Here is a 25,591-nt window from a genome sequence, read left to right as displayed (position 1 = left end):
AGAATAATTTAAGTGATGTTTTATTCGGCACTTTGATGTAGAACAGTCTGAAGAACTAGGAAAAACATACCTGTAAAGCAAGAAGACAGAATCTTGAATAAAACCACGCAAATATCCTTGTGATTAAATAAGCTCAGATTCTTTAATTGGTCTTTGGGACAGGTGAATGGAGACTGCGCATAGGTGCAATCTGCAAAGGCCAGCTCTCATACAAACTTCACTCATTAATTCCAATACATATTACAGTTCTGTTGAAACTTGCACATTTGGTCTAATTTTCTGATTACATCATTAAAATTAAGACTGTGATAACTACGTATATATTTGTACCCAGCTCTTTCCCCACCTCACACCTAGAGCTTTTTTTCCAGGAGGAACTCACAGGAACTCGTTTCCAGCACCTCTCAGGTAGACACCACTGCCATTATAAGACAGGAAGGGAAGCGTTCATGGTGAGTTCTGGTACCTCTTTTTCTAGAAAAATAGCACTGCTCACTGCTAACTGATGGTCTAGGTTCTTAGATACTAAATGCTGAAAGCAAGCTGCTGAGTCTGGGCTGCTTCAAATGAAGTAGTGGGAGGAAGATGGAGAGAGAGAGAGTTGGTTTTCCTTCTGTACTGACATTTTCCATCTGCCTTAACTAAATGTACATGGGGTAAGAGTCTACTGAAGTGTGTTTATTCAATTTGGACAAATAGAAATTGTTTAGAAAACTGGATTTAAATGCATGAAATAACTCCTCTGCCCTGGCCACCTGAGGAAGAAATGATTGACTAGGGGAAAGATTTTTTTTTTAAATGAAAAGCCTGAAGGAAATCCCAAGATGATATGAATAAATTATGCTTAAAGTGCAGGATGGATGAGTATACAGCAGCAGCCGCTCACTTGCCTGTTACCCAGCAGGGATGCCAAGATGGAGAGGCACTGGACCCTGGCTTTGGGCAGATCAATAATCACTGAGCCAGTGAAGCAGCTTCTTTCTTGATAATGGAACATTTCAGGCTGTCAGAACCTGGCTAGTCAAGTTTCGTCACTCCAAAATGCCACTTTGCAGGAAGGCGCATCTAGGAACTTGTGCAGGTGTTATTCTTTGGTATTATTATTAAATTTATTACCCATCTTTTACCAGCAGGCGGGTAACAACTATTTAAAATGTAGTATTAAAAACAAATTACAGTAACGGGAATTGGGTGGATTCTAAAAAACACATGTGTTGGGAATCTGAGGCCAGTGAGGTCCCCCTCACTATGGAGAACTGCAAAAAACTTGGACTGCACTGCATTTATTTGATCATAGTATCTATCTGATCTTTCTTTTAAAAAATGAGAGTTTTGGTTAGCTCAGTTGGTTAGAGCATGATGCTGACAAAACAGGTGGACAGGAAAATGACACATTCACACAAGGAAGCGCTTTCATTAATAATTTTATCCCTATATACACAGTCCAGTAAATGCCCAACTATGCATCTAAGCCCAGTTTCCACCTATAGATAGGGTGGTCCTACTTTACAGAGGACAGTCCTCTATTTGAAGGACCTCCCCATTCGGATCCAGTTTAAAGATAAACCCTTGAAACTGCCCATGATTCAGGGGACAGCAAACTTTTTCACCAGGGGGCCAGTCCACTGTCCCCCAGACCTTGTGGGGGGCCACACTATATTTATTGTTGGGGGGGATGAACGAATTCCTATTCCCCACAAATAACCCAGAGATGCATTTTAAATAAAAGCACACCTTCTACTCATGTAAAAACACCAGGCAGGCCCCAGAAATAACCCAGAGGTGCATTTTAAATAAAAGGACACATTCTACTCATATAAAAACACGCTGATTCCCGGACCGCCTGCAGGCCGGATTTAGAAGGTGATTGGGCTGGATCCAGACCCCGGGCCTTAGTTTGCCTACCCATGAGTTAGCACATGCACAGCAGACTCAGCAGGTAAAGGTCATAGTTTTCTGCCACAATGAAGAGATGTATCTTATTTCTATTTAAATAAGAGTAATTATTTCTGAATTTGCATTTAGCATACACAAATTTTATGTAAATCCCTATCTTTATTAGAATCCCTATCTATAGGATGAAAACTCATTACTAACATCCTACATGCAAACTGCTCTTCCTTAGAAAACCTAATGGGATCCTCTACCATTCCACTTTGTTGTCACTACTAGCCTTATTCAGCTGATTTCAGACATACCCACATTGCTTCAAAGAGGACCAAGCAATTGCAGTTTTCCTCAAGTTGTCTATTCACCATTTTGATGTAGTTTCTGATCCTCAGAAGCCAGAAGGCTCTGCATAGAAAACTCACATATTCCAAAAATTCTTGCAATGTGGATTTTAATTTTTTTTTAATTTCTATCTCAGTAATACAGTGGTACCTTGGGTTACATACGCTTCAGGTTACATACACTTCAGGTTACAGACTCCACTAACCCAGAAATAGTACCTCGGGTTAAGAATTTTGCTTCAGGATGAGAACAGAAATCGTGCTCCAGCAGCAGCAGGAGGCCCTATTAGTTAAAGTGGTGCTTCAGGTTAAGAACAGTTTCAGGTTAAGAACAGACCTCCGGAATGAATTAAGTACTTAACCCGAGGTACCACTGTATTCTAAAATCAATTGTGCAAAGACTTGAACCACTAGCCAACATTATGCATCCAAAACAGAACTAGCTGACTTCCTCAGTAATTTAAATCAGTCACAGAGAAGCACATTCACCACAAACTGAAAGCAACTCTAAGAAAAAGAAAAGTTAAACCTCTTCAAGAGTAGGAATATATAAGTCTCAGCTATTCAAGACACAGGTGACACAAAAGCATTTTGCTACACTCAGATTTTACATCATAAACAAAATACTAGTAAAAAATGATGTCTGTGGTTACCAAAGCTACAACAAAGGGGAAGGGAGAGAGACCTTTCTCCCAGCCACAACAAGAGCAATATTTTAAGCCCTTCCTCATTTCTAAATATAGAAAAGTGATAAAATTGAAGGACTATTTGTTCTAGATCTCTTTGAACTTAAGTATGTTTTTAATAAAATGGTCTGGCTTGAGAAAGCTGGATGACTCGGTTACCCCTACCTTAACAGAGATGTCATTTTCTGCAAGCCATTTAAGGATTTCCATGTCCGTTCCAAAGCCTGCAGATTCCAAATATGCAGCCTCTTTCTGTCTATAATGTGAAACCGCTTTACTCGACGGCTGAGGAAATTAAATCCTGATGCTGTTAACGAAAGAATACTGCTACTAAAAGATGCTGGAGAGCAGTCCAAGCATGGTGTAGCACTACACACACGACACAGCAATGTCAGTAGCCTGGCAACTACAGCTCTCAAAGAGGTACCATGTTAATATGCAAGTGTGCATTTTCCCGTAGTCTTCCTGTTCTAGCTCTTGTGTTCTCAGTATTGGCTCTAACTTTGTAATAATACCTTATCATTGTGTATAAGTAAGAGAGCCAGTGTGGTGTAGGACCTGGGGGATCAGTGTTCGAATCCCCATTCAGCATTAAGCTCAAGGGGTACCCTTGGGCAAGCCACTGCTTCTCAGCCTAACCTCCTACACAGGGTTGTTGTGGAGATCAGTTGAAGAGTGGGAGCAGAGGCGGTTTTAGGGGAGCACGACCAGTTTGGTCACACTGGGCATGGAGCCTCAGGGGTTCCACAACTATGATCTAGAATGGAAGGCGAGAGGCAGGGGGGTACCAAATTTGGGCATTCCACAAGGCACTGCTGAAATTTGAGATTCCAAGGACTGCCACTGGTGGGACAACCATGTACGCCACCTTGAACTCCTTGGAGAAAAAAAGGGGATAGAAATAAATTAATTAATCAACTTATTGCCAGTCACATCCAATGCATGCTGTCTTTCTGTTTCCAACAATTCGTGTGTGCACAAATGAGAAAACACTGAAATGTCGTATATAACGCCACTTATCAATTTCTGCAGGGCATTCATTTTAGCCAAACAATGTTATTATCTGCTGTGTGTAGGGGGGAGCCATCTTCAAGGAGGCACCCACCCAGCTCTCACACACAAGGTAAAATAGCTCTTCTAAAATATCATCTGCAGTTTTCATAAATACTTATTTCTTTAATCAGGTGACAACCCTTAATACAACCACGCACATAAGAAGTTACAAGAAAAGAGACTCCATCCCTCTGTCATGTCCCTGTCACTCCTATGTGAGTAATGCATAGTGCATATACATGCAGCTGCAGCATGCATGTATATGTGTACATACATACTATTCACAAAAGATCCATCTGTCTGACTCATCACAAATTATGGCATGCCTATTTGTATGTTTGTATTGTCAGTGCATCTTCCTTTGTTTTGTTCTCTTGTGCTAAACTGCATTCATTCAGCTTCTCAGGTTTGAAGCCACATGATGCTACAACCTTGCAGAATGTAATCAGATCTGGGTCTCAGAAGTATCTGAATGGAAGATGGCGTGGAAACCGTATGCACACAGCCTTGAGCTCTACCCAGAAAAAGCAGGATATGAAAGATATTTAATAAATTAATAAATTATGTTCATATTATTTCTTTTAGACATAGTTATAGCTTGCTGTGATTTTTTAAAAAATACAATATTGAACTGATCTTTTTATCCTGCTGTACCATTTTAAAAACTGCACTGCTGAAAGATGTTGATCATAACAACAAAGAGGATCTATGCAGCTGCATTTGTGCACTGTGATGTATTTCATGCAACTTACAACCAGTGCACCAAAATTCAGACTTTTCCACTCCCTCTACTCTCTCTTAAACCCATAGAAAATTATAATTTCCTGAAGCAGTTGTTCGATATCTTTAAATTTCCCCCCCAAACATCATACAAAGATCACCATAGCAACCCTGTTTCTTACTGCAAAATACTGTTAATGCCTACACCAGTCTTCAAAAAACACTGAGTAAAATTCAATGCTGCATTTAGTAAAACTGGCTTAATATCTATTAATCGCTTCTTAATTATTTCCCACCTTCATAGCTATTGCATCAATTTCGACCAATTCAGTAAAATAAACATTTTGCAGTATATTGTATTTTAAGCACGGAACCCCAGACAGATTCCACTGTTTGCAAACTGACAGGTTACCTTTAGCTCCAAACATCAAATTGTTATTATAAAACAATGTATTACATGATTAATTTTAATTTCACCTATCAAATAAAGATTTCTGATTCAACCACTGCACTGCAGTGTGAAGTATAAATGCTATAAACAACAGGCAATACACTGCAGAAAGATTAAGTGAGATTAAATACAAAGCAGTTATTTCTAGAAAAGAAAGGATCTTACTCTTTGCAGTCCATCATACCAATCGCCTTCATCAAACCAATACGAAATACAACTCATCCAAGCCATTGTATATTTGAAATGTAGGATATGGTAACTAAGCCCTTGAATAATGCTAAGGCAATATGGATTCTGTGTGGAAATTTCTGAGACTACACAGAGATGAGCCCAATGCTTTGTGAAATCAACTCATCTATAAAAGCAAGTATGACTATGACTATTTCATAGAAAACATTTTTAAAAGATTCAAGCACAAATAAGATCCATATATGGTATGAGATCCAAACAAGGAAAGGAGAACAATTTAGGATGGGGGGGGGACGACACAAAACCATTACTATATTATTATATTGAAGTTTAATAATGTTTCGGGCTATAGAAAACAACATAGGCTGTCTCTCTTAGTTCAATGGGATTCACTCCCGTCCCAAGTTAGTTTGCATAAGACTGCAGCCTAAGCACTAATGCAGTGATGGAGTGTTGGGAATTAAATCTCAATGAAAACTGTGCAGTCAGGGCAATCTTAAGTATATCCAGTGCCATGGTGCAAAGATCCCTCTGTCCCCTGCCCCCATTTCCCAGATTTGCCAAGTTTTTTATGGCGCTGCCAGCAGCTTTGGAGGAGGCAGGCAGCGGCTGGAGGGCGGCTCCTCTGGCGGGGAAGAGGCAGAGGCTCCGGGCGCAGCACTGCTTCAGCGAGGTGGGCGAGGGTGGCGAGTTGGTGCCCAGAGGCGCCACGCCCAGCCTCCGCCTATTCCCTGGCACCTGTGCCACAGTGGCCACGGAAGGTAGAGGCTCCGGGCGGGGTGCTGCTTCGGAGCAGCATGGCAGAGGCGGGCGAGGGCAGCGAGCTGATGCCAGGAGGCAACGTGTCCAGCCTCTGCCTCTTCCCTGGTGCCCTCCAGAACTTGGCACCCCGGTGCCCCGCGCCACTTGCCTCTATGGGCAAGACGCCCCTGTGTGCAATCAATCCAGTGGCCCATACAGTCATACCTCGGGTTACAGATGCTTCAGGTTGCGTTTTTTTGGGTTACGGACCGCCGAAACCCGGAAGAACTGGAACGGGTTACTTCTGGGTTTCAGCGGTCGCGCATGTGCAGGAGCTCTAAACCGCGCTTTGCGCATGTGAAGCAGCACCAAATCACAACCCGTGCATGTGCAGACGCGCCGTTGCGGGTTGCAAACGCTGCGGGTTGCGAATGTGTATCCCGCACGGATCACATTCACAACCCAAGCGTCCACTGTATTTATTTATAGAAGTATTTCCATATTACCATATCATAAAATATCAAGCTGGTGTACACTGCTAAAACACAGAATATCATTTTTAAAAATGAAATGAAATTTAAAACGCATGTAATCATTAAGGTGACTGGTGAGAGACACCCCTACGCACACACGAAACAGCTGCAAAGGTTTGTGGGCAAAAAGAATATCTTGAAGAGATGCCTGAAAGTTAAAAGCAAGGATGCCTGCCAAATCTTTGCTGGAATAGTGTTCCAGAGCATGGGATAGGTGACGCTAAATGTCCAACTTCCAGTTGAGGCCAGTCAGACCTCTCTAACATCAGGGCCTGTGATTGAGCTAAGATCTAATGGATGTCCAACACTGCATTTCTTTTCTTGTATTCTAGAACGGTGACATGCAAGCAACCATAAGTTGTTTGAAATTTGCATCATTGTGATGCTTTCAACCGCATATTTTCTTGAAAGTATGTGGCATTTTTTTTTTAAAGAGCAGACAGGTGTGAGAAGGAAGCTTAATCTTCCCCTTCAAATGTCCACTCAAGTAAAAGTGGGGGAGGGGGGGAGAGAAGAGACTAATTCCAAGACTGGAAGCAGAACTGTGTGTCATCAGCATATTGCTGACAACGTACTCCAAAGCTCCAGATGACCCCACTCGGCGGGTTCATGTAGATGTAGATGTTAAACAGCACAGGGGATAAAACTGAACCCTGAGGAACCCCACATTGAAGACTCCACAGGCCCAAAGAGCAGTCCCCAAGCATCACCCTCTGTAAGAGTCTAGCCACAGCAATGCCACCCACCCCAAACTCGGACAGGTGCTCCAGGAGGATACCATGGCTGATGGTACTGAAAGCTCCTGTGAGTTGAAGGAGAATTATAAGGGTCACATTTCCCCTGCCTCTCTCCTGACACAAGTCATTATACAGGGCAACCAAAGCAGTCTCTATGCTAAAACTGGGTCTAAACCCAGATTGAAATGGATCTAGAAAATCAGTTTCCTCCAAGAGTGCCTGGATATAGTCTACAGAAACTTGCCCAAGAAGGTAAGATTGGCAACTTACTTATGCTGCAATCCTATACCCCTGATTTTGATGGGGCTCACTTTTAAATAGACATGCATAGTATTGCACGGTAAAAGAGCAACTCCACCCTCACCCCAAATTCAATCACAGTCAACCTTATAAGGTGCATACATGATAAGGTACAAAGGTAAATGACCCCTGGACAGTTAAACCCAGTCAAAGGTAACTATGCGGTGTGGCAGTCATCTCACTTCAGGTTGAGGGAGCTGGCGTTTGTTCACAGACAACTTTCTGGGTAATGTGGCCAGCATGACTAAACCGCTTCTAGAGCAATGGAACACCGTGACATAAGCCAGAGCGCACAGAAACGCTGTATACCTTCCTGCCACAGTGGTACCTATTTATCTACTTGCACTGGTATGCTTTCAAACTGCTAGGTTGGAAAAAGCTGGGACAGAGCAACGGGAGCTCAACACGCCACATGGATTTGAACTGCTGACCTTCCAATCAGCAAGTCCAAGAGGTTCAGTGGTTTAGACCACAGCACCACATACATGATTTGGCTCATCTGAAGTAGTATATCAAGGTGAATTTCTATTAATGCTTTCAATATTTATTGATCTACCACAGGCTTTCTGCTTAATATACAAGTACTTCTCAATTGCTTCTCCCTTCCAACAAGAAAGTCTTGGTCATTTTTTCCAACATATGAAATTAGAGCTTGCCGTTTATTTAAAACAAAACGTAGCCGAACAATATTAAACTTATAACAAAGATAAATGGGGATATTTTTGATTTGATCTAAATTTAGACCAGCTTTTGAAAGTAATCCCAGGAGTCTTCAAAGGAGATATAAACACAAATCCCATCCAATGCATTGCTACTTAATTCTGTGATTAGTGTCACCATGGTGACTGAGCCAGTCCAGACCCCAGGAACCCTTGCTTAAAAGTCTATGGTTCTACATGGCACTAACCACATAGCCTCCAATTAATAGCAAAAGGCAATAAGAACACAATGCACTCTGCAGAATCAAACCCTGGATCCAGGCCTGCATATAAAGTGAAGACATTGTAACATTCTTACAGTATACACAAGTTTTAAACAAGTTTCTTTTTAGATTTCTAAAGTCCAGGTTTCAGAAGACGCATGCATAAACATCCCCTAGTCCAAAATCCATTCCGGGGGCCTAATCCGGCCCTCTGTTCGATTTAATCTGGCTCCCGTGGCAGTATATGACCCGGGGTAAAATAATAATAATAAAAAAACGCTCAGCAACTATGGGGTAAAATTGTAAAAAAAGTTCAACAATTTCAATCCTACAAAAAGCTCAGCAACCTTGGCCGGCCCTCACACATATTCACTTCATCAAACCTGGCCCTCTTTGAAAAGGCTTTGGGCACCCTTGCGACCATATACCATACTTATGGAAAAGTTTTGCTTAATCTACTTAACAAGTTAAGTGTTATGTGGCAGCAGTCCACTGGGACTAGGGTGCAAGAACTCACAAGTATATAAACGATGATGTCCCGGGGGAGAGAGCGGAAAGAGTGTTAAGGAGTACCCTGGAGCTTAACAGAGTAAGCAGAACTTCAGAATCTGAAGGTGAAGCTGCTGCCACAGAAATCCTTTTAGCACCTTATACAAGGAGTTAAAAGAAGTCTAGGCCCATATGAAGCTAACTGAAACTTTATTTCAGTAATACCTTTACGGTACTGACCAAAATGTCACAAAATTATAGAAAGCTTTTGTACTCTCCAAATCTCTTAATAAAGCAAGATAAATAAATAATAAAGCAGGGGGAGGGGGGAAAACCCTCCCCATAAATTGAAAAATTAGGCTACTAGAGCCATGAAATCCAACATGAGGCACAACTGTCCTAGTTGGAGCTGATGGGAGTTGTAGTTCAAACCATCAGGAGAGCACTAGATTGGAGGAGGATAGTTTATAAACAATAGCTGAAAGAAAGGAGAGTTTTGTGAAAACGTTTTCAAAGAAGCTGTGATGTTTCAAGGATAGGAATACATAAATATAACCGTTCCTGTTTAGGCTCTCTACAGGCATTCAATCTAGTCATTGTCTTTATTGCTATAACTAAAATACCATAGTACCAATAACATCAAGAACCAACCCATGGACACCCCAAGTATCCCACTGGAAAGCATTATTACTTCCTATAAAAATTCTGTTCTGTTGTTGCTTCTCTCTCATGTTTATTTAGTAAAACTGAGAACAAACAGTTGAAGGGGAAATTAATATAACTGGAATACAAACACAGCAGGAAGGCTCACTGGATAATTGCTGAGTAACAAAAAAGGCTTCTTAACCCTTATGGTCAATCTTATAAAATGGTTGGCTAGTGGGTTCCAATGGAATATTCCTCTGGTGTGCTGGGGGGTTTTTGGTCTGCAATAAGTTTTTTTCTTTTCTTTTCTTTTTAAGGAAGGGACCACTGGATCATGTTTCCTCAGCTACAGTCCAATGTAGTATACTATTTTTCCTGGACTGAATTATTCAGTTCTGCTGCACATACACAGTACAGTACATCAATTCTAACTCTGTGGATTACCACATAGTGTGCTGCATGAAAGTTTAGCATGTGGACTGTTAGTCACCTGTACTTCTGAGGCAGTTTTTAAACAGATTATAAGCAGTGTCGGAATGCAGTTCACCATGAGGCTACAAATAAACTCTCTTCCTAATTAGCACTTCCACAAGTTATTTTTTAATGGTCCTTTGCAAAGGCACTTGATGCACAATGTCCATAGCTTGAGTGGGGAACTCACTAGGGATCCACAATCACCCCTTTTGGGTAAGATGTACTTTTTTCATAGACCCTAGCTATGAGTCCTTCTTCAAGAAGCTGGCTGAGCAGCCTGCTCGTTGGCTGGCTCTTGTGATTATTATTAAAACACACACACAACACAACAACAAGAACTTTCAAGTTGAAAAATAATAATAAACTTGCTTTTTAGAAAAGGCACCAAATCTACATTTAAGTAGAGGAACATGTCATATGCCTAAAACTCTTTTTTTTTAAGCTAAAAGCTGCCCAAATTATTTGAGTGGGGTGGAGTGGAGGAGATGAAGAGAGAAGAAACCAGTGTTCAGTTTGATAGAGGAGGAAAGGTAAGAATGAGAAGAGTCAACTGTGTATCTGAAGAAGTGTGCATGCACACGAAAGCTCATACCAAGAACTAACTTAGTTGGTCTTTAAGGTGCTACTGGAAGTAATTTTTTATTTTGACTATGGCAGACCAACACGGCTACCTATCTACTACAAGAGTCAACCGGGCCTGTTGTGGGGGAGCAGGAGCCCCTGTGGATGTGTACACAAGTAATCATTACTCACACTGCACACACTTCTTCCACTTTCCAATTTATTTTTCTGATCTCATTGTAAGCCACACGTTTAAACATTTTGCATTTTAATTCTCCATGAAATCAAATGGACACTCTGGGCAGATATCACTGTTAGACAAATGGATTATTCAAAGGGATCCAGTACACTGCCAACCCCCAGTGCCACCATTAAGCAAGCAAGGTATTTTCAGCTTTTCAAAAGCACAGAAATTCGATGTCGCCATGTTTTTGTCTTTAAAACAACCCAGTTCCATAGAGAGATCACTTCACACTGCCTTCACATGTCATCATGCAACTGAATGGGGGGGGGATAGTTGTTGGCTCTTCAGTACTTGGCTTACAACATCATATTCTTTAAGTTTGCTTGAATGTTCTGTGATCCATTTGAGTGCTTGCCTTACTCTATTGTTGCTATTTATTGTTCAGCATCTCTCTCATTTCAACCACTGAATGTTGCAGATGCAACATCTTAAAGACTAATAGATTTATTGAGGTATGTAGTCCCCTGGAGGGGAGCCTACATCTGATGGCTCTAGTCCAAGGAAGCCCATGCCACAGTCAGCCTAAGACAATCTGTTTTTCCTACCACAACCTAACACAGCTACACCTCTGAATGTTGTAGACGCGTACAAAGTAGGGAAAGCATTGCAGCACAATGCCTGCCCTTTTATACCAAAAACTGTACACACTTTTCCTTCAAATCTACATGCAACAAGTTGTTGTTTTTTTAAGTGATGGCACGCTGTCGGAAACCCTGCCTGCACACACACAGAACAAAAATCAAAACGCTTCTATTATTACTGCCTGAAAAAATGCTTGTTTAAAATAGCCACTTCCCACATGCGCCCGGATCACAAAACATGGAACTGTAAAGTATTCTAATCCCGCCCCCCTTTAAAAATAAAAAGTTAAACACACCCTCTCCTTTCGGATGGGGTGGGGGGTGGGAAGCAAGCATCTTAATCCGAAACGCTTGCCAGAAAACGTACTTATTTCTCCATAACCTAAAAAACGAAAGGAGGCACAAGAGCTACAGATGAATATCATGAGCAGGAGAGAAGAGCGTGAAGGGTTGGAATCGGGACCACAAGCCAAGTACGAATTGCGAGATAAATAGAGCCCAAAGGGAAAGGCGGCCAGGCCAGCAGAGCACAGGCAGGACTCCCGCAACGTGGCTGCAAGGGCTCCCAGGCTGCACGACAACAGCCATGTCACGCCTCAGCTTCCTTCCCCACCTAGGAAAGGTCAGCGAGGCCCCTTTCCCGCCCGCTTCCCACCTGGGGAACAGACAACCTGCTTGCATCAAGGGCTACAGGTTGGTCTCCTCGCCACGCCAACCCGCTCTCGGCTCCGCTCGCTTGCCCGTCCTCCTCCTGCTGCTACTGCCTACCTGCCCGTGGCAAGGCGCTACTGGACTTGCCCGCGCACGCACGACAACGCGCGCGCACTCCGCGCGCGCTGACAGCTCCGAGAGAGGCGCAGCGCGGCGAAGACGCGGAGGAAAAGAAGCCGCCGCCGCCGGCGGGAGGCCAACCTCGTTGCCTTGGCAACTGGCTGGGCCCGCCCCCTTCGCTTCGCGCGGATTGCTGGCTGCTCGATGGAGGGGCGTGGCGTTCTTGTGATGGACGTCGCGGCAGCGGTAGGGGGGGCGGGTTGCCAAGGCAACGGGCCGGGTGAGAGGGGAAAGGCTCAGCCCACAAACAGTATCACGGGCGGCCTGGCCTTGGAAGGCGGATTTTGCCTTTTGTCTACGCTCACTTTTTCTCGCATGCCTCAGTTTGCAACCCCCACCTCTTTCTTCTGGAGCGAGGTTTTATTGGGGAGGCAACTTTTAAAAATGCGTGGATAAATGAAATAGTAATAAATATACCACCCATCTGAGGAAATGGACCCTATTCCATGAAAGGTTGTGCCCTATTTTTTATTTTTTTTATAGCCTTTAAGGTGCTATTAGATTTGTGGAATGCTCTGCCCCAAGGAGGTTCATCTGGTGCCTTCATTATACACCTTTAGGAGCCAGATGAAAACATTCAACCAGGCCTTTGGTTGATTAACATCTTATACCCCTTTTTAAATGTGTTTGTTTTTTGGGGAGGTGTTTATTTGTTCTGTGGTTTTTGTTACTGTTTTATTACATGCTTTTCTGTTTTATATATTGTGTTTTTATACCATGAGCCACCCTGATACCTTCGGATGAATGCAAGGACTGTATACCAGTGTAATAAAATGATAATAATTCTACTTGTTTTTCTTCGCCTCTTGATGACTCAGTGCTGTGTGAATTTATTCCATTGGAAACACTGTGCTCAGAAGTGAGATGAAATGTTCTGTTTGTGGCATTGGATCTGCGATGAGTTATTCCTCTTGGGTCTGTGCGCTCTGCAGAACTGCAAAGAGGAAGAAGGCTCCTCTTGAATCCCTATACGTCTGGAATTTCCTGGACATATACGAAATACTGCAGTTGACAGCAGTGTCTGTGTGGAAATTGGCAAAAATGTCTGGGAAAATCCGGATGTATGTTGGCAGTGCCGTTGTTGCCTATTTCCCATAAAAATAGCTCAAAAGTGCCATTTTTCCTTGTAATTTTGCCAAAAAAGCTCAACAGCTTTGGCCAAAACTAAAAGAAACTCAACAACTTTGCCAAAAATGCTACACATGCATGGCCCACCCTCCCTTGTTGGGAGCATTTTCACCAGATTCAAGCCCACTTCTTTCCCCCATTCTTCCAAGTGAAACCACCTTATGGTGCCTCAGTCTCCATTCTTGTTTCAGGATTCCTCCCTCCTCTTTCTTTTCTATGAGATTGCCTTTCTAGCCTGTGAGCTAATGCAGCCATGTAGTGCCACTGCTACATCTCTCCCTCCCTCAGGAAAGAAACCTTGTGTAAACAAGCTCATCCCATGATCAGTGGCTCTGCAGAACTGTTTCCCTTTTTAGTGCTTTCCCTTCACTCTTAGTTTTCCTCCTCTCTCGTTCCTCCAGATGCAGTCGCCAAGCGGTCATCACTGCATATGGTATGGTGGCTGCTGTTGTTCAAGACCACACACAGCTTGGCTAGGAATTCCATCCCCGCTGCCTGACCGGGCTGGTCTGGACTGCAGCCAAGTAGGCAGCAGGACATAGCCCACTGATGCCTCTTGCAGAGTTGTCAGAGGGTTGATCTGCACTACATAGCACCTAGGATTTATTTATTTATTGTGGAGGTCATGTGATCAGATGACAGCTTTCTGGACCGTACATCTTCAGACTGCAGGTGAAAGTCTATTTTTGAATGCTTCCCATAAAACAAAACAAAAATGTTAAATCTGCTTGCAAGTCAAAAAGGGAAAAAAGCCCGTCAAGGAATAACATTTTCGCCTGGCCTTCTCCCCTGCTGTGTGCTGATTTGCAGGGAATTTTCAAAATAATAATAATAATAATAATAATAATAATAATAATAATAATAATAAATTTTATTTATATCCTGCCCTCCCCAGCCGAAGCCAGGCTCAGGGCGGCTAACAAAAATAAAATAGTACAACATTCTAAAATCATTTCACTGTAAAATTAATTCAAATCAAATTGATGGCAACCATTAGGCTAAAGTTATGTGAAGATATACACTGTGTGCCTTGGATTTCATGAGGGAAGGAAGATGAGGTATAAAAATGAGGTGAGGGGAGAGACTTCATCAGGCAAGGCCTTCCTCCACCTGCCTTGCTCCACCCTCTAGTCTGTGCTTCTAAATTTGTGTTGTATTATTTGATGTATTTTGGCTTGCCGTTTTTATTATTATTGTAGTTTAGAAATTATTTATTGTAACTGTTAAGAGTGAATCTCTGTTTAACTTTTATATTCTGATATTATTTTGTGCTATTCTAATGATTGTTGAATGTTTCTTTTTTGATGTAGGTTGCTTATTTTAAAGGTATGTTTTATTATCACATTTTTGTATTGCATTAGATTGTTACAAGATGTACATTTTTTGTTTCTTCAGTTTGTAAACCACCTTGAGTATTGTAAAATAGAAAGATGCTATACAAATGGGGGGGATGATGATAAATTTAAGAAAATAAACAATGATCAGAAGCAAGTCCCACAAAATTCAATGAGGAAAAGTATATTACACCCCAACCTCTGAGTGGTGGGAGATTCCAGGGGTCCCAGGCAGGTGCATTTACTAGGGCCTGTGCTTCCTTTTGCACAATGAGGAATAGCGGAGACTGTGGAGTCTTTGTGAAATATGGTTCATTTACACATATATACAACCTGAGGCTAGATGGAGAGAGTTCAGAGCATTCACATCCTAAAAGGGTCCTCTTCCTTTTATTGTTAAAGCCTCAGATTCCAAGAGATTCCGCAAACATTGTATTTGACCTCTGTGCGGAATAAAACAGACATACATCCTTCTGTCCTGGAATGCCCCCCCCCCTGCAAAAATGAAACTTCTTTCCTGTTTGCTCACACCACCCAAACTAACATCCTACACCCTTTAAACCAGGGGTTGGCAACTTAAGGCCCATGGGCCACAAGTGGCCCACAGGGGTCGTTTACCCGGCTCACGAGCTGCCCCCGAACTGAGCCATCCACTCGGCGAGTCCCTGCGCGCTGCGCTAAACCGATGTGGCATGGCGTGGGGACTCGCTTCTGCTGCGCCAAAAATCACGTCTACACAGATGCATCTGTGCAGACGCAGACGCCGGCAGTGGCGTAGCGTGGGTTGTCAGCACCCGGGGCAAGGCAAGTAATTTGCGCCCCCTAACCCGTGGATTTGCGCCCCCTAACCCGTGGACTTGCGCCCCCTAACCCCCAGATGTTGCGCCCGGTGCGGCCGGCCCCCCTGCACCCCCCACGCTACGCCACTGGACGCCGGAAGTCATGGGTGCGCAATCTGGCCCACTCTGCTGGAGTGAACCGGCCCAGGCGAGGTAAACCTTGCAGACCCCTGCTTTAAACCCTTTTGCTTCTGCCCACTAACACACAGCTGGAGGAAGACCCCCACCCCTCTTTCTCTGGCATAATCTTCACCTTCCTAATGGTTTTCTTGATGACTCAGCCATCATTAGCTTTGATCGCCTTGATGGCTCCTCTCCCAGGTTGTTTCCTGGACAGGGAAAGCTGAACCCAGCTCTTTAAAGTCTAACTTTCAGTCTAACGCTCTAAGCATTGGTTAATTCTAACTTTTATTAAATCCAGGAATTATGGGGAGGATCTAGCAACCATGAATTTAGGCCCTCCTCCCCCCAAAAAACTTATAACACATATTTTAGCCATGATGAATATTGTGGTATTATTTTTTTTTTACTTCATACAGTTTATTTTAGTAGTCCTTACAACACTCCTGTAAAGTAGACCAGCAGCATTATGTGTCAAAGATGGAGGATGAGCTAACAAGACACAATGACTTGTGCCAAAGGCTAGCTGGTGAGTTGACATCTAAACAGATTTGAACTAGAAGATTCCAGGGTGAATACTCAGGACTCAAACAGCAACTACATTAACAGAAACAGTGTGTTTTGCTTTCATTTTACTACTTTCAGCACACTGAAGAGCTTAGAATATACCGGTATTCTGCTTCTCTGGAACATAACTACTTTTAAATGAGCAAAGCAGTGCTTTTCAGAAGAAGCAAGAGTTTAACATTGTGCATTCTGAGCGCGTATATTTGGATTCTACTGCAATGATCTCTACTAGATTTGCAGGAAGGCCTACTTGGACAGAATTTTTACGTTACATAAGTTGAAGAGGAATTTGCATTGTATGTATAATCTATACATAATAATAATTAGACTATAAAAATAATATTTTTAATGCAACTCTGTGCTTAGATGCCACTATTTGATGTTCAGGATTGCAGCCATGTTTAAAAAATGTGATATTATTTCTCACCCCCTCCATAATTTTCATATACCTCACCTTGTCAGTTGCTTCTAGCAGTGGCATGCAGAATTATCTCCCCAGGGGAGGGGGGTTACATTATCCATGCAGTTCTATCTTTATGGTGCTCCTAATCTATATGCAGCCATTTCCTGTTCTGAACTCAGTAGTAGTGTGCAATAGCATTTCCTAGATAGTTTTGGCTTCTTTTTCCTGGACAGCTTACTTAAATGAAAGCAGGAGGAAGAAATATAATCAGCAGCACTACTTGGTCAGCAGAGGTCGCTTTCTTTCTTTTCCCTCTGGCATATGGACACATTGTCTGAATTTATATGCACACATATAGTTTCAGGTAGGTGGGATCACATCAGAATAATGTTATAAGATGGATGTTTTTGCAGTATGAATAACCTTGCAATGCTAGTATAAATCAACAACAAAAGTATTATGTGATGTAACCTCATGGAGACTAATCTACAGAAAGGCAGGCTTTGGACAAAGCATAGTAAACAGATACAGTAATTGCTTTTTGAAGACTTCATGTATTTACATCAAAAGATCTAAGCTAAGGGACAGATCTATAAAGCCACTGTTTGGCGACTTTTTGAGTAGAGTTCTCGATGTTTCGAGCACTCTCTAAAGTTGTTATCTCCATGCTGTGAAAATCTTCAGGCTGCTATGAAAGGATCAAAAACAGGCCTGGCTTTTACTTATTGGTTTTGTTTAGTTGGCAACCCTATTTTATACTTACTACTGCTTCTTGGGCTTTCTATACTCAGTTAATAAAGAGCCATGATTTTATGTTCAGTGTACAAAAAGCAGCCAAAATTATTTTTTACTTTAGAATATCAGCCAATACAAGTATAATATCTTAAATCACATCTCTCTCTGTGTGTGTGTGTTGGGTTGGGTAGGGTTGGGATTTATAATGTTCAGATGTAGTTAGACAAATCTTTGTTTTTCAGTTGATACTGTCTCCTGGGTAGCATAACAGACATTATAGTCAAATTAGATGTGACATGGAAGTTCTGTGAATGGAACTCTTGACATCCTTTTCCTTACAAAAAGCAGCTTCAAGGGACCTAAACCAGACCTGTGAAGTATAGGATTTAACTCTTTCCCCTAGTTCTGTGCCATCAAAGCTAGTCTTTGCTTTAATTAGCAAAACTTGCAGGTACAAAGACTTATCTCTAGGGCCAGTTCTTGTTTATCTAGTACTATCTGGGAATTGGAGTCTGCATCATTCCTCTCAGCCCTGGGTTGCAGTAATAAGAATGGCAACAGTGCTAACGTTTTGGAAAAGCTTTTGATATTATATAAATATATAGACAAGATGGGGAATTGGTAGTGTTCTAAATGTTGCTGAACTCCATCTTCCATCATCCCTTACTACTGGCCACAGAGCCGTCTTTCCCATACGGCTTAGTGGTGCGTCGTGCCAGGGCGCCAGCCTCTCAGGGGCGCCCCAGCGAGTGGGGGAGCTGTGCGGCTTTGCTGGCAGCTTCCGCTTTCCCTGCACTCCCGCCAGCTGCGCCCCACCAACCATATGGCTGGCAGGTGCAGCTTCCCTCCCAAGCCTTTGCGGGGATCGCTCTCCTCCCAAGGAGGCTTGGGAGGGAAGCTGCGTACCTGCTAGCCATATGGTTGGCGGGGCGCAGCTTCCCTCCCAAGCCTCTGTGGGGATTGCTCTCCTTCAGCAGCATGGGGGAGAGTTGCACCCCCCTGATGGCTAGCAGTGCGCAGCTTCACCCCTCCCCACTATCTGTGGTAATTTGGGGGCGCTGGGCGGATAGTTGCACTCCAGCGCCACATTTGCTAAAGACAGCCCTGATTGGTCATGCTGGCTGGGGCTAATGGGAGTTGCTGGCCAACAATATTTGGAGACTCATAGTTCCCTGCTCTTATTTATGCAGTCGTACCTTGGATGTCAAACAGAATCCGTTCCAGAAGTCTGTTCGACTTCCAAAACATTTGGAAACCAAAGTGTGGCTTCTGATTGGCTGCAGGAAGCTCCTGCAGCCAATTGGAAGCCGTGGAAGCCTCCCTGGACATTCGGCTTCCAAAAATAGTTCACAAACCAGAACAGTCACTTTCATGTTTGCGACATTCAAGAGCCAAAATGTCCAGGAACTAAGCTGTTCGTCAACCAAGGTACGACTGTACTTTGCTTTTAGGATATATATTGTAATAAGCAGGGAGAGGTATAGACAGGGATATGCTAGGCAAAAGTCGTGACCAGAAAGTTGCGATCTCCTAGAGGAGAGGAAATAAAAATGGAGTGATATGTACTGAAATTTAATTTAGTCATTTTTTAAAAAATGTAACCAATTTTGAGTACTTGAGAAAGCTCTTACTAATTACATTACTCTTACTAATAGTGCTGTCACTTATTGCCCAGATTTACAGGAGATATAGTCAGTGGCGTAGCGTGGGGGGTGCAGGGGGGGCCGTCCGCACCGGGCGCAACATCTGGGGGGGCGCTCGCGCTCGCACTTGCAGCTCTCTGCCCCTACCTGGCTCACTCACTCTCTCTCACTGCAGTGCTGGCTGTGCGAATCCGATCCGAGCCGCTGGGTCGCCGCCCACTGTGGAGGGGGTGGGTGCCAGGCGTGCGGTGTGGAGAGAGAGCGAGAGACTATCTGGGGGAGGGACAGTGCAGCGGCCGCCCAGTGCAGCGCTGAGCGCGGGAGAGAACCACACCAGACCAGCCCAGGCAGCAGCAAGAAGAAGCTGGCAGCGGCGGCAGGTTGGGGGTTAGGGGGCGCAAATTACTTGCCTTGCCCCGGGTTAGGGGGCGCAAATTACTTGCCTTGCCCCGGGTGCTGACAACCCATGCTACGCCGCTGGATATAGTAACAGTTTCCACCTGCCTTATGTGCACCTTTACAGGGGGATTCCCTATTCATATGTTTTCTAAACAGGTCCAACTTCCCACTGAATCTGAGTCTGCTACATTTTCATAAAGCTAGATTTTTACATCTTGCTGAAAGTGAGAAGAGCACAGACCTCCTGAGCTGGGCAACATTCTTCCAGATTATACTACGAAACACAGCAAGCACTATGCAGTGAGAAAACCCTCGTCATTTGAATCCACACTAGTTGTAGTTTTGATTCAGAATCAGGAGCAGTCTATGACTTTTCTAAAAGAGGAAAGCAAATCATCATCATCATCAAAACTCTACCTCTTCACTTGCTCAGCCATCTCTCTACACTGAGATGGTAAAAGTCCTCAGTCCTCATTAAATGTCCTTAAGGTGGGCCAGTGATCCTACCTCCACTATTGTGCACCTCTGTTGGGTACCACAGCAGGAAAGATTGGGCCCATGGGGCTGGCTGGAGAGATACAGTATTGTGAGCAGCCCCTTCTGCCTTGATGACGCAGGGTGCAGTGGGCTAGTCACGGAAGGAGCTGCCGATTACAGCACTCATTTGTTTACCTGCACCCTCCTTATAGGTGGCATGGGAATGGGGATTGGGTCCAATGAACCCACTGCCTTCTCTCCCTCACACATTGCCTCTGGAGGGCAGGGCAGGTGTGGTCCACTAGGCTGAATGCGGTGGTGAGGTGACCCTCTAGGTCTAGCATCAACCTTATATACAGTACAGTGGTACCTCAGGTTAAGTACTTAATTTGTTCCGGAGGTCCGTACTTAACCTGAAACGGTTCTTAACCTGAAGCACCACTTTAACTAATGGGGCTTCCCGTTGCCGCTGTGCTGCTGGAGCACGATTTCTGTTCTCATCCTGAAGCAAAGTTCTTAACCTGAAGCACTATTTCTGGGTTAGCGGAGTCTGTAACCTGAAGCGTATGTAACCCGAGGTACCACTGTACCTCTCAGAGAGAGAGAGAGAGAGAGAGAGAGAGAGAGAGAGAGAGAAAGCAAGCAAGCAGAGGTGGTTGCAACTTGGGTACAGTCCTTGCCGCCTCGGTGCCTTGAGACAGTCAGCAAGAGAGAGGAGTTAGGAGCAGCAGTCACCCTCTTTTCTTGCTTGATTACAGACCCCCAAGCTTAGAACAGCCTCCCCCAAACTGGTGCCCTCCAGATGTGTTGAACTGCATCTCCAACCCTCCCCCATCATCGGCCACATCTGCGGCTGCTGGGAGTTGTAGTCCAACGAAGGATGTCTCAGCGCTTTTCCCAAGGGGCTTTCTGGTTGGAGAGTCCTCCTCTCTCTACTTCTTTTTCCAGGTTCTGCTGGCGAGCATGGGAAGCAAGGAAAGTTTGCTCCCGCTGTTCCACCGCGTCTCCTTACTAGCAGCAGCAGCCGCTGTCGATGCTTTCCCTTCCAAATAAAAGGGGCCGCGCTCCTCATGCTTCCCCCCCAGCCTTCCTCAACTCCTTGTACAGCTCGACCCTCGGCTGTGTGGGGACCCAGAAAGCAGCCTATCTGCTCTGGCTACTCTCGCCCGGGCGACAAAGACGAAGAAGCGCCTCAGCAGCGCGTCCGCTGTCCCGCTGCTCTCCCGCCCAACCGAGAGAAGTTGGTCGGCAGTTCCCCAAACTGAGGCGGGGGCTCCGCCTTGGCGACCCTCCCGGCGGCCGCGGGACGAGGCAGGTGGGCGTGGGGGAGGGGCTTGGGGACCCGCCTCCGCTCCGCTGACGCCGCCGGGGCGAGGGACGGGGGGTGGGGGCAGCTGGCGAGGCGGCGGCTCCTTTCGGGGAGAGCGCCGGAGGGTCGCTGAGGGAGCTGCTGCTGCTGCTGCGCTGCAGGGGGACCCGCGTGGAGCCGAGAGAGGCGACATGGGTGAGTTAGTCCCGGGGGGAGGAAGGAGGAGCCCTCGGGGCGGAGAGACGCGCGAAGTTGGGGCTGCGGGGAAACTTCGACGGGAGTTGGCATCGGCTGGGCAACTTCCCGCCCTCGGAGCAGCGGTGTTGCTGCCTGGCGCCTCGCTCGAAGCGGGACTATCCCGGGTCAGAGTCGGCTGCAGCGACCCCCGCCCCGAGAGGCGTGAGGGTGGGGAGGTGGTTTTTTGGTGTATTTTTGTAACTGGTTGTCTATGGGCTGCGAGGTTAAAAGACTCGAAAGAAGGCGCTCGTCGCGGCTGCATTTAGGGAGACCCGCCGTGAAATGGAGGACGGGGGTCAATCACGTCCCTCGAAGTTGTAGAAGTGGAAGAAAAAGAGAGTGTTTGGGCAGGAGCAGCTCGCTCCGCTTCGGAGACCCAAGAAGCTCTCCTGGCAAAACAATAACCAGCAATTCTTTCCCGCGCCGCTCTACAGCTGCTCGTGCTACCACAGCCCTGCCTTCTGCTTGTTTTGTTTCCTTGGGGTTTACTTGTTTACTAGCTCAGAGTGGTCTTTTGCTATATTCGGGAAAATAGCCTCTGGCACAATAAAAGTGGCTTTCTTACACTTTAGTTGGTTCTGCAAGGCTTCCCCGATTCCACCACATCATTGCTTTACAACAAAAACCCGAGGAAAACTAAGCAGGACATTTAAAAAAGTTAAAGGATTCCTGCAGGAAGTTGCTGGATATGCACTGATTGGAAATAAGCAGGGTGACCACCCCGAAGTTTCCCCATGTGCAAACAGTATGCAGGATGCTAGCAGAACCGACACATCCACTAGGCAAAGTGAAGAGACTGCCTCAGGTGGCAGGATCCACAGAGGCAGGAGATCCGGCTTCCAATGAACGCATTGCCTGCCAATGTGGTATTCACGGCTGCGTCATGCTCCTTGGAGGCCATATCTGCCGCCTCCTTGCAGCTCCTCCAGTGCTGCCTCTGCAGGGCACCTGATGACTAGAAGGTGCTGCTGGTCTCTTCCCACCCCTAGGGAGGAACAGGCAAGGGCTGCGCTCTGGGGTCTACTGGGCTATGCACCTGCCTGGCATGATTCAAAGTGGACCCCCCCCCTGCCCCACACTGGCCTTTGATTGCCAGTTCATCTGTTGGGTAGGGATGATTTGATTTTCCAGCTTTGTTCTTGGTGCATTTCTTCACTGGTGGTGCCAGGAACTATGACAACAATGCCATTTTGTGGTTCACCTCAGGTTTCAAAATGTCTTGGTATGGCCCTAGGATAGGTTGTACTGCCTCTTCCAGATTCCAACCCCCATCTGGCAGAACTTCCTTTGGCTTCATGGGGCTCTGTGTCACAGGTCTTCATGTTGTGGCCTGCTGCTAGCCTTCACCACTACTCACTCAGGAAGACTTCCTGTCTTAAGGAATGGCCTCACACCACTCCTACACGTTTTCCTATGATAACTACCACAGAAAATCTCTCTCCGGTGGCACCTCGCCTGAAAATCTTAGGTGGCATTCAGTAATCATTAGTAGCAGGCCTGGAGCAAATTGTCCCAGTTGCCCCATGCCCAGGTTGGGTAGCTCTACAGTTTCACAGTGTTACTAAGTTGTATGTAGAAGATGTATGTATGTATGGCTTGCTTGCTCAGCTTGGCCCATCCTTCAGCTCAGTGCAGACACTCACTTTTTGCCTCCCTAGATCACTGCAGAAAGTATATACTTTTTAAAACACACAGCCACTGAGTACACCTACCCTCACCACCCCAGCAGCATCATGAACGCAAATAATAATGAATGTGCAATTCAAAGGTCAATAATCATGAATGTGCACTAAGAAGGAGGGGCCCTTAGTAAGCCATGTATATCTTGTCATTTGTCAGAAGGTTGCAGAACAGTTTACTACAGAACAGCATAACAACCCCTGGTTACTTGAGGTATTCACTCAGAAGGTGTGAGGCAAGCTTTGGACTTAAGATGTGTCATGTGAGACATGTGCCAAAATTTGGAGAGGAGCCCAAAATCTTGCGTTTACTAAATGTATTTAGTGTAGTTGTGTAGGCAATCAGTAAGACTTTTCTGCATGGGTTTGTGGGTGTAGGCTCAGACCATTAGGGGTTGCTGTATCTAAGTAGCTTTTTAAATTTTGCTGTCTGTTGGTACAGGCTAGGTTTCCACCATTATTAAAAGGGCATTAGGTGTTTTGCCAGAATTCTCCTGATACTATGAAATTATATAGTTCAGTGATGAATGTGAACAAATGTGCTAGAATTGTCTTAATGAATGGTTTGCCAGGGTTTTGTAGTAGGACTGGCAACTTTCCCCTCTTGGCAGGGATTCTGCATAATGGGAACATTTGGGGTGGGTTTCTTTTTAAAACAATACTACTCCATTTTCCGATTTGAGTTGCTGCATTCTGTACAGTTGTAAACATAAGGAAATTTGCAGTTAGTTATATCATGTGCAGTACACATCCATGGTTTGTAGGCAAAGTTTTACTAATCGCTGTAGCCACATGCTGGGAAAAGGTTCAGAATACCAGTTTCTGATATTCTCTGTTCTCCCCCGCCTTGCACTTAGTAATGTCAACCCTTTCCTTTCATAAACATAACTCAGTTTCCTTCCCTTGAATAATGACCCACCTTCCCTCCAGCAGCAGGCCTCATTTGAACAATAAAAGTGATATATAACACTTAGACTAGAGGCATCTTCTTTTATTAATGCTACATTAAGAGCATTTTGCCAATGCAACAAGCAGTCTTGGGGAGCATAGGACCCAACTCCTAGGGGCTGAGGTCCCTCACCCCCCAATAAAATATTTGAGGGGCCTGCCCACCCAAGTTGATGGATATTGCCATTCAAATGGTGTGTGTGATTTATTATGCTGGGTGGGGCTTACCTGCCGCCCCCCCTATTTTATTCAGGTTGGCAGCCCTGTTGGGGATGGATGTCAGCATGGAGTTTTTTTGAGGTTCAGCCATGTATTACATTTCTGCTTTCAGAATATGGACCTGTCTTTAACCTTACTTGTAAAAACAAACCCCTTCAACTTGTGTGGGTGTGTTTCTGTGCAGTATTCTGACTAAACATTAGGAAAAACTTCCTGATAGTAGAATGGATTCTATGGAAGGTGGTAGACTCTCCTTCAGTGGAGGTTTTTAAGCATAGGTCAGGTAGCCATCTGTCAGGGATTCTTTAGCTGTGATTCCTGCATTTCAGGGGGTTGAACTAGATGACCCTTGGGGCCCCTTCCATCCACACAGTTCTATGATTTGTTGTCCACTATAATCAACTAGGGTTTAGGCTACAAAAGCTAAAACCAGAATAGCCACGGATTAGCTGATAGTCCGTGAATAGTCAAGGACTAGATATCTGAGTTTTCCTACTTCTTAGGTCCTATGCTTATATGAATTTAATACGCTACTGACCATTGCAGTAGGAAAACCTTAAGTTAATAAAACTAATTTTAATGGAGATGACTTGCATGGCTCTTCTCCATTGCTTCCCCCACTCTGCCTGCTTTGATTTGTTTTTCCTCTACTAGGAAACATCCCATCTCTGGAAGCAAGGCAACAGTTCACTGCTTCCAAAGAATGTCTTGGGTCTGAATGTAGTTCCAAGATACAACAAGTACCGCTGGAGGAGAAAATCAGATTATACTTTTTCATGCAACAGTGCCCATAAACTGTGGAATCTAGAGTATTAGTTATAAAAAAAGGACAAGGAGAGGGGTAACAAAGTCAGCTGCAATTTGTTCGTAATGATTCTTGACTCTTTTTATTCCTCTGTGTCTCCAGTACTTGATGCCGGCATGCATGTAAATTTTGACTGACAGTAAATCACTAAGTATTGTAAAGTCTTCCTGCTCTAGTGGCTTAGATGTTGCCAGGATACATTTTCTGAAGATAGCTTTTCCTGGGCCAAAACTATTCTGCCTAGATAATATATGAATTTCCTAGAACAATAGTTCCTAAATGTGTCTTTCTCTCTCTCTAAAAAAAGGCCTAGGGGAGAATTTATGCCTGGCATGGGAGATACATGGCATGATCTTCTGAC

General features: G+C 44.6%; 2 protein-coding genes across 12 annotated transcripts in view; one reads left to right on the top strand and one right to left on the bottom strand.

The window, feature by feature from the left end:
* WDR17 (WD repeat domain 17) overlaps nucleotides 1-12,439 on the bottom strand; it is a 56,542-nt gene extending 44,103 nt beyond the window's left edge. For 2 of the 11 annotated variants that reach the window (XM_083520222.1, XM_083520223.1), the window contains exon 1: nucleotides 5,307-5,503. In XM_083520222.1, the coding sequence (XP_083376348.1) occupies nucleotides 5,307-5,372 (66 nt within the window). In that variant the 5' untranslated portion in view covers nucleotides 5,373-5,503. Of the gene's footprint in view, nucleotides 1-3,082; nucleotides 3,329-5,306; nucleotides 5,516-12,212 lie in introns of those variants that run through there. The other 9 variants (XR_014529992.1, XR_014529993.1, XM_083520230.1 and 6 more) reach the window with 9 other exon arrangements.
* Nucleotides 12,440-21,350: 8,911 nt separating this feature from the next.
* GPM6A (glycoprotein M6A) overlaps nucleotides 21,351-25,591 on the top strand; it is a 175,468-nt gene continuing 171,227 nt past the window's right edge. The window contains exon 1 of the mRNA XM_083520346.1: nucleotides 21,351-21,537. Coding sequence (XP_083376472.1) covers nucleotides 21,534-21,537 — 4 coding nt within the window. The 5' untranslated portion in view covers nucleotides 21,351-21,533. The remainder of the gene's footprint in view (nucleotides 21,538-25,591) is intronic.

Source organism: Podarcis liolepis (assembly GCF_965112155.1).
Source record: "Podarcis liolepis genome assembly, chromosome: 9".
NCBI classification, from domain to species: Eukaryota; Metazoa; Chordata; class Lepidosauria; order Squamata; family Lacertidae; genus Podarcis; species Podarcis liolepis.
The sequence above is the reverse complement of the archived record's forward strand: the minus strand, read 5'-3'. Positions and strand labels throughout refer to the sequence as shown.